A 10,136-nucleotide genomic window follows, 5' to 3' on the forward strand; every position below is an offset into this window, starting at 1 on the left:
TGGACTAGAGCATTCGTGTTCTATAACAAACTATACTTTTAGACAATATGAATTACCTAAATTAATTTAATATTTCTTTTGCTATAATTTAATAAGTTCCTCAATTGCCTCAGATAAAATAATGTGTGTGTATGTTGTTGTTTTCATTCTAAAAATGTATTTGTTGTTTATATTTTACTATTTTTACATGAATATTAAAATATTGTATAGCCCACAACCAGGCAGGGAGGAACAACAGTGGTACACGTTCAAGAAGCTAAAATATCTTACAAGCCTTTATTCTTGTATTACAACTGCACTTCCACTGTTCTGGTCATGGGAGAGGCCTTAAGCCTTTAATTGCACTTGGCCCTTAACTTCACTGCACGGCTCTTCTTCTGCCTCAGTGTTATGACCCTCACTCCCCTTTACTCACATATACTCTCCTTGCTCATCCCTCTAGTATATAAGTGTGCCTCTGATGCACCACGTCAGGGTTTCCAGATGTGCGGTTTTCACCACAAATTGGGCTATTATTGAAAGTGTTGTGCAGGGACAAATTTATGATTTGGTGGTATGCTATTTTTATGCTATTTTCAAAGGTTATATGCTGTCACCTAAATGGCAAAGTTTCCAAGGGGGTTGCAAATAGTCAACAGCAGGAAACTTCAAGGGGGAACCCTAACATTAGAAGCAGCAAAACTTAAAGGGGAACAAAGACGTCTACTGCAGCAGAACTCTAAGGCGTCCCAAACCAGACATCAGCAGCATTGTTCATTGGGCTAATCCACTACACCATTAGGCGGGTTTTCAGCTGTCATTGGACTGGGAATATTTCCAGGAACCAGCAACACTGCATCCTGTGCTGTTCTGCTCTCCATCATCACCACCAAGGATGGGCGTCTCCATTCCAGGACCTTCCACTCCAAACCTGTCTCTCGTGCTTGTGGTTGTGTCATTTGCATAATGCACTGCTTCTTCAGAAAGCGCAGTGCTCAGTAGTTATCCAGCCACATGGCCCTCGGAAAACTCAGCCCAATCATATAATATAAATTAATTTTTACATATTTAGTGTTTTACCATTTTAATATTATATTCAATATTAATCTTTCTTTCAACAGATTTCAATATACCAAGTTTTATATTTTATATAGCTTCAGTTAACAAACCAAATTCTAAATACTGAATAGGTAGAAGAAAGTCACATGCTGAATCCAAATAGTCAGCCTCAGGTTTCGTTGATATCTAATGAAATTCAATTCTTCCATTGTTAATGAATTTTCTTGATACTGATAGGGAAAAGCAACACAATATTTTCTGTAATGAGCAATCTGTTGTTATAGCTTGTGTACTTTTGCAAAAAATTGTTTTAACTGTCTGAATAGCAGTGTAGCTTGTGCACACTGCCAAGCACACAAAAGCTATTTAGGTCATTTTTACCCAATAAGGTAGAGATGAAACAATACCTGATCCATTTTAAAAAGACATGGTTGCTCTTAATTGACCACTCCAGAGCATGTCTGACCCATTTGACTGGTTCATCTCAAAGATCATTACAGATCTGCCACCCATACAACTTCTGAAACTGCCAGCAGACATAATACTCACATCAATAACAGGATAGTTAGGAACTGGCTCTATACAGCTATTCTTAGAGTAAGGTGTCCTGTCAAATGTCCTCTATTCAGACTTCCTAAATGTCTGACCCTACAGAAGAACAATGCCAGTCCACAAACATCTGCTGTGATCACAAATGTCCTGAGGAATGCTGCTTGTGTGGGTGCTGATCAGCCTTTGTCCTCTCCTAACCTTAATGCTATAGAATACTCTTGGGATAACTGGCGTCACAACATCAATGGACATTACCCTCTGCCATTACCAAATGTCCAGCAACTTCATCAGGGCCCTACTGCAGGAGTGGGATAACAGCCCGCATATGCATATTCAGAGGATCCTTGGCTCAGTTTGATAAAGGAGTCAAATCGGTGTGGACGCAAAAAGTGGTCACACAAGACCAAGCTGTTGTTAATTTTTACAGCCATCATTGTTTTCTTGTGTTTATTGTTGATATACTATTTTGTTTCTTTCTTATTATCATTTTTCTATTCTTATTTCAGCAGTAAATCTTGAAATTTCATTATATTTCTGTTTTTTAATTAGCATATTTAACCAATACAATTCATCTATCTATTTTTAAATCTTCTTATGGCTATAGAAAGTTATAAGAAGAAATAACTTATGCCAGCAGCAAAAAGTGTACGGCAGGAGCAAAGCCAGAATGTAGCACCAGTTGACTGTGGGGACCTGTCACACACCATTACACTGTGTCACCAATCACAATAACGCCACATCTTTAGGAAGTGGGTGCAAACTGTTGTACCAAACTGTAAAAAAAAAAAACAAATTGAACCGAGAAAAATCTAAAGGGACAATGGCAAGAAAGGTCCAAAATACATTTTTTGATGACCCATCTATGAAGTTTTCATTTTGTTAAGCAGAAGCATAATACAAATGAAATTCAGAAGAACTAATAAAATGATAATGTTTTCCTTTGAAGCCCGCTCCAGAAATGTAACATCTGATCATGTTCAGGATTTCCAAGAAAAAGCATCTTGCATGGGATTAAAGGTGTTCCTCTTAATGCCACAAGAAGAAGGTAAAGCCTTAAACTATGTCATGGTTCCTTAACTTTGAATGTATACATACAGTATGAATTGATTTTCAGTATATAATTTGTTGACTGTAAAAGCTGGGAAGGTTTTAATGAATGAACATACATTTGCATGCACTCATTCATGTTTGATCCCATTTTGGGATGCAGGGAAAAGGAGATTCTAAGCCATCTGAAACTGGAGTAAATGATTTCAAATTTCTTATCTCTTTTTTTATCTCCTAATGCTTGACTGGAACCCAGAGGACTTGGAAAATACCTCTCTGTGATGAACATAGAATTGATTCTCAGGCAATGGATGCATTCTCTGATCTTTATATGGCTGAGGTGGCTCACTGTCCTTAAAAGGACTGCATGCCTTTTGCCACACTAGTTGAAAAAAGCACATGTGAATTGTGCAGCTGCGATTTTTAAACGTGCTCCTGCTATTGATAATATAATGCCAGCTCATTCTTTTGGTGACTCATCTCTGGCTGATGTAACTTGTCCATACCCCTCCCTTCAAAGATGCTGTCCCCAGCGGCCACTTCCAACTCTCTGAAACGGCGCAAAACCTCATCAAAATGGCTGGGTGGTCTTCTCTCCTGCTTCCGACATGCAGCCAGTGACAAGGACGCATCAGCAGGGTTTGGGAGCACTGTTTTGTCAGGTGGTGCAGTAGGGATATTACATGCTGCACTGGCAGGTGGCATAACTGGGATGCTAAGTGCTGTGCTGTTTTGCAGTTCAAAAGAGTTGCTTTTACTGAACTGGTGCTACAAACCATGTTTCAGGTCTGGATCTTAGCTTTGAGACTCTGCCTTTAGTGCCACTTCACAATGCCTCTATCGTCTGCCTTGTCCTTTGCTTGCACATTTTTACCACCAACCCTGCTTCTCACAGCTCACTTGGGGTCAATGACAGCTCGATCTGTGGCACTTTTCCCTAAGCCTCATAAGCCTGAAGCTCCACCATTGTTTACGATCTTGGGCTAATGGACCTCAGCAGATAGAGAAGCAGTGGTGGGGATGCTGCGCCTCAAGACTCTCCAGCATCTCCTCCAAAGAGCCAAACAGGTTTATTTTAGCTCTCCAAAGCACTTGGTGCTATGCTAAGTCGGATTGTAGGTCATCTCCATATCCCACTTCTAACACCAATATGGTGTTGGCATCAAGGTCCACAATGGATGAATTCACTGCTCTTTACATGGCTCTTTGCCATGGCTCACTAGTTGGAAAAAGCATGCGCGACTCTGCAGAATGACCAGTTTTATAGGTGCTCCTGCTGTTGGTGATGTAATGCCAGTTCATTCTTTTGGCGACTTACTGATGTAATTTATCCAGCGCCATTGCAATATTGAATCGTAAAAATAAAATAAGTAATATAACATCCTCAAATACACCTATGGCAATCAGTTTCTGGGTTATGGGGGGCCAGAGCCCACCCTTACAACATCATATTCAAGACAGGAAACTGCCCTATAGTGGGTGACTGGCCACAGCAGGGCCCAGTCATACACACAAATCCACAGTCACAATGCATCAAATTGGAAATGCGTGATCATCTAACAAGTACATCTTTGAGGATGTAGGATGTAATTCAGAGTACCTGGAGGGAAATCCACAATAAGACATGGAAATGAATCAAACTCTATATGAATGGAAGATGACCAATCATGGGTTTGAGCTGCCCTGCTCAACAATGCTACCCATAAAGCTATTACCTCCATTTAAATGTTCATTTCATCTGCTCACATCTACATCCTTGCAACTATGAATTGGATTAACATGTTAGAAAATATGTTCCCCGGCTAAAATAAGTGAAATTATTTCATTAATTCAATGAATGTTTCCAGTTTCTTAATGCCACACATTTACAGGCAGATTCTGTATACTAACAGACTATGAATTTTTATGATGTCATTGTTTCCAAGTGATTTTAAATTTTTAATAAATCAAATCACAACTGACTCAATGCTATCGTCTAGGGCTTTCCACTCTTTGCCATTAAATCATCCTTTTTTCTTCAGGCAATTGAGACACAGCTGCTTCCTTTTACTTTGTAGTTCAATTCACTTTTATCTTTAATGATAAAAAGAAAGCAGCAATTACTGTGCTTCCAGTAAATGACAGGTGGTCAGTGTGACATTTGTATCCACCAAATACAGTAAAAGAAAAAATCCAGTCTTTAGATATATGCAAAAACTTTATTCTGAGTAAAGTCAGGAGGTCCTTAGTCAGCTTGCACAAGTACGGAGTTACCAACCCTGTGTACCAAAATCTACTCCCTTTTCTTCTGAATAAAAGAATAAATTGTTTTTACATAAAGACCTTTTAATGCTGAAACTTTACAAACAGACTAGCTCTGCTACTCATTTAAGACAGGTTGAAATCTAAGTGATCTACGTGGACCTCATGTTTTTTATTTATACTCCCCATGGAACCTGTTGAAGACAGGTAATAGAACAATTTAAACATATTTGCTATCTTTTTCCGATTGATGCTCCCTTTCCAAAGCTTGTTCCAGTAAATTCTGCTTCTGCGACTGCGTCATTATTTTCTAAGCACCTTTCTCGTGTTCTGTCTGCTTTTATACTTTTTGTCTTTGAAGATGACTCTCTAAAGTGTGCACCTTTACACCTCCTCCTGCATCTCACACTTGCACTTCCCCTTTTGTCGCATCACCAAAGCCGAACTGGCCAATCAGATTGCTGTGAGGGGCTAAACAAACAGACCTCAGTGTTTTACAACTAGAAATGGGTTATTAATTTGGCTTGATATAATAATATACATCAGATCCCTTTCCCTTATGGTGGCCCTTTTCCACTTTGAATAGAGCCACTGGCTTTTGCCACTACTCTTGGGTTAGTTTGTTGAACTGACCACTCTTTGAGCTGGGTAAATGCAGTGGTGGTCGCTACTGCATTGGTCAAGTTTAATAACTCTAGTCTAGTCAAGTCAGGGCTTTGGTTTCCTGATGTTTCACTAATCCATCGCCCACCACATGAAGTTATCAATCATTAGCATTACAGTTATAAACCTTGTTTATGTGGCCAAAGCAGGAGCAAGAAAATTGCTACCACGCTGCTTTTACTGATGTATAACACTGGACAACAGTATAGACAGACAAGGCCAATTTTCTTACCTTGTGCTTTTTCTTAATGGCTTCTGAACACTCTGGAAGTTGATAGCGTAGAGGCCACTATTACTCCTAAATCCCCCTCATAAGGTGTACTTTTGATTTACAGACCTCCCATTGTGTATTCAAACCAAACATTTTTACTTCCTTACATGTAATTCTTCACATTTTCTGACATTAAATATAATCTGCCACAAATCTGCCCAAGCCTGCATGCTGTCCAAGTCACTCTGTAATGGTTCAACGGATTCCAAATTATCTTCCAATCCACCTGGCTTGGTATCAACTGTAAACTTAACCAGCTTGTTACTTATATGTTTGTGAATTTCCCCTTGGGATTAATAAAGTATCTATCTATCTATCTATCTATCTATCTATCTATCTATCTATCTATCTATCTATCTATCTATCTATCTATCTATCTATCTATCTATCTATCTATCTATCTATCTATCTATCTATCTATCTATCTATCTATCTATCTATCTATCTATTCCTATCTAAATCATTTATCTACTTTAAAAATAGCAGCGGCCCTAACACTGACCCCTGTGGAACACCACTCATAACATCGGCCAGTTCTGATGAGGTTCCTCGCACCATCACCCTCTGCTTCCTGTGTCTGAGCCAATTTTGCACCCATCTAAAAACATCACCCTGAACTCCCACTTCTCTTAGTTTTATGCCCAACCTCTCATGTGGCACCTTATCAAATGTTTTCCAAAAGTCCATATAAATAATATCAAATGCTCTACTTTGATCATATCCTTTTGTTGCTACAGGTACAGTACTAGAGTTAATTACCTTAAATTACCTTAAATACTTCTCAATGACTTTATAACATTAAAAAAACAACACACCTAGAAAGCTGGCTTGTTTTGTTGCTGGAAGCTTCATATAAATGAACACATTTAATTATTTAAAGCAATTAAAGATTCTGATGTAGAGGTGGATGTGAACGTGTGTGCAGGGTGTCAATGGTGTTTGTCTTTTTTGTTTCACATTTTCTTTTATGCTGAGTTATTTGGGTTTTGCTGAGCGGGATTGGATGTGCTGTTGCTTACTTTATATCCTTTCATTGTATCCTTATCACATGTATATTATACTAATGCTTGATAGCAAAAATACAGGAAAGTTACAATTTTCCCAGAAATGTTAACAGTTCTGTTTCTTTTTTCTTCCAGAATATTGTATTATTAAAGAACTCAATTAGTAAAGGTAAGGTACACCTTATAAATTGTTAGTAGTTACCTTTTTACAAGTTGAAAGCTAAAATTGCTGAACATTATCCATCCATTTCATCCATCCATTATTCAACCCTCTATATCCTAACTACAGGGTCACAGGAGTCTGCTGGGGCCAATCCCAGCCAACACGGGGCACAAGGCAGGAAACAAACCCCCGGCAGGGCGCCAGCCCACCACAGTGAACATTATATAAATGAAAAATATTTAATAAACGGCCAATGCTCCAGAATATAAAATTTAAAAATAATTTAGAACTTTTTTCTTGATAAGAAGCTGCTGTTGCTTGGTGTTCATGAATGGAAGGATGTGGTTTTACTATGGCTTTACTATACTGTACACCAGTGTTTTGTAGAAACATTGGAGATTTCAATAGTACAAATAGTAGACATGTAACAAGAGAATACTTGGATTGCAAATCAGATCTTGAAGATGAAAAACAAACCTGGGAAACTGAGACGTTTCATCAGGTTTTAGGAACAACTTAACCATCTCTAACATAATAGTTTGTAGTCGTCTCTCGACACTGACAGCTGTAATCAAGATAATTTGGTATTATAATCCCACTGTGATTGTTACCTTCTAGTTTCGGATATTCTCCCTTTTTTAATTTCTATGTTTTTACTTTATTTTAGGATAATGATAAAATTCATTCCTGGATAATTGGCCCATTCTGAATTAGTTTTGAAGGGGATGGGATTTCGTCTTTTTTTTGTCTGATCAGTTATTCCTCGTATATTGGTTTTCATCTCATGTTACAAAAGTTAAAAGTTATTTCACATCCCTTAATGGGTCTAGTGTAGAAAAATGTGGGTTTAATGCATGGTAGTCTGTGCTTAAAAGTGGGCCGCTACACACTGTAGCCAATCTGTCCTTTCACTGAGTTTTCATACTTCCAAGGGGAAAACACACCACCTGCCGCTCAGTATACTCTATATACAAGGTGAGACTCAAAAATAACCGGATTGTTAAAAAAATATATATTTATTGATGAATTACGGCATTCTAAACATTGTCACCTTCTATATACTCCTCCTTTCGATCTCTACACCGCTCCATACGTATCTTCCATTGATTGAAACGGTGCTGGAAGTCTTCATGCTTGAGGCTCTTCAACAGACTTGACATTTCTGTCTTCACCTCATCCATTGAAGAAAAATGTGTTCCCTTCAGGTCAATTTTGATTTTCGGGAACAGGTAAAAATCACAGGGAGCTGAATCGGGCAAATAGGGAGGATGATAGAGGACAGGAATGTTTTTGTCAGTCAAAAACCGCTTTATGGAAAAAGCAGTACAATCATGTCGAACAATATGATTCACCGTTTTGATGTTTTCATCTTACCAAGATGAGTTTGGGCGACCTGGACGTTGAACGTCTTCCACATTTTCTTGTCCTTCCTTGAAACATCTGTGCCACTCAAAAACTTGTGTGTGAGATAAACTGTTATCACCGTATACTGTTTTTATCATTTCATGAGATTCTGTGGCCATTCTGCTCAATTTCGCAAGAAATTTGATGTTGATTCACTGTTTGATTTTTTTCACCTGACATTATAATGGCAACTCGTGTAGTGATTCTTGTGAATATACTGACTGGGCTATTCACAGGATATACCTAGCCAGTCGGCCGTATGAGAGGGCGTGTAGGAGGGGATATTGTTCTATGGGTTATGTTCGTCCAACCTCCAGACAGTTTTCCAGGAAAGCCCCAAGCCCAGACCAGTTATTTTTGCATCTCACCTCATATAGCAGTACATTTTTGGACCTCCAAGTTGGAAACCTTCCCATTCTGCTCTCTTATATAATCTCTGCATAAAATAAGGAGTTCCGCTAGTTCTTTTTTGCCACTGATGGCAGTACCTAGCTTGTATTGGACCTATATACTCAGAACTTCCTTCTGTCTTTCCCTTGATGCAACTAAGTTAGGCTCCAGACACCTGTAACCATAAAACATTAGTTATTGTAGTAGTAGTAGTAGAAGTAGTAGGACAATCGTAATGTTAATGAGAGTACAGTGAAATTCTTACATGTTATTCATTAAGCAGGTGTGGAAAAATGATGGGCAATGTGGGTTTTATACATGGTAGTCAGTGCTTGAAGTAGGCTGGTACTCAACGCAATTAGTCAAACAATCTGTCCTTTCACTGTGCTTTCATAATTCCAAGGGAGAGCCACCCCACCTACGATAATCATGGTGCCAGTACATCACAAATCACACACACCTAGAATGAGCAACTTCCACTCAGGTAATGCCCAGGCTGGGAGTGCAAGGCTTTAAGGCTAAACAACATTTATTTATATAGCACATTTTCATACAATTGATGTAACTCAAAGTGCTTTACATAATGAAGAAAGAGAAAAAAAGACAAAATAAATTAGAAAATAGAATTAGGGAACACTAATTAACATAAAATAAAAGTAAGGTCCAATGGCCAGGGAGGACAGACTCTTCACCACCATGCTGACCTACATGAGTGATGTGCTTTTAAATAAGATTTTGACACATATTGAGCAAAAGTGAAATAAGGTGTTTCATATTTTTAAAGTTGTTCTGATGTAAACACACTTTCTTCTATTTCCTAGGTTTTTTCACCACTCTGACAAGTCAAATAAAAATGCATATTTATGAGCTGTTCTTGATGAAGTCTGCTTAGTTATTTATTGCATGGTGCAATGGCCGGTGTTGAGACTAAGGAGAACTGCAGACAGTAAAAAGGAGTCTTCCTGCAATCATGAAACAAATTGAATTATAATAAATCTATTGACTGGTTCATAAACATGTTTGACTATGCAATGTGTAAAGGATTGTTTTAAGTACAATATATGAAAATGTAGTAAATATTACCCTTACAGTATGTTCAACTGCAATAAAGTCATGTACTTCAATGAAGGATACTGCAGAGCTTTCTAAAATCTTGTGTGTTTATACAATTCACATGCACATTCATGTAAAATCCATGTATTTTCATCAAATAGTTTATTTGAAAAAATAGATTAAGTATATGTTGAAGGAAACATTTACCGATTTTTTCAGAAAATTCTTAAGATTTTACTTTTACAGTTTGAATCTGAATAAATAATAATGCATTTGCTTCTATTAGAACCTTAGTTTTAGTATATTTAGC

The 10,136-nt window shown here is 37.9% G+C and overlaps 1 protein-coding gene across 1 annotated transcript in view; it reads left to right on the top strand.

Annotated features, from left to right (window-relative positions):
- The window catches only part of apom (apolipoprotein M), a 38,586-nt gene extending 28,680 nt beyond the window's left edge, over window positions 1-9,906 (top strand). Inside the window, exons 5-7 of the mRNA XM_039768665.1 lie at window positions 2,537-2,635; window positions 6,952-6,985; window positions 9,595-9,906. Of these exons, the coding sequence (XP_039624599.1) occupies window positions 2,537-2,635; window positions 6,952-6,980 (128 nt within the window). The 3' untranslated portion in view covers window positions 6,981-6,985; window positions 9,595-9,906. The remainder of the gene's footprint in view (window positions 1-2,536; window positions 2,636-6,951; window positions 6,986-9,594) is intronic.
- Window positions 9,907-10,136: the final 230 nt, after the last annotated feature.

Source organism: Polypterus senegalus, chromosome 11 (assembly GCF_016835505.1).
Source record: "Polypterus senegalus isolate Bchr_013 chromosome 11, ASM1683550v1, whole genome shotgun sequence".
Taxonomy (NCBI): Eukaryota; Metazoa; Chordata; class Cladistia; order Polypteriformes; family Polypteridae; genus Polypterus; species Polypterus senegalus.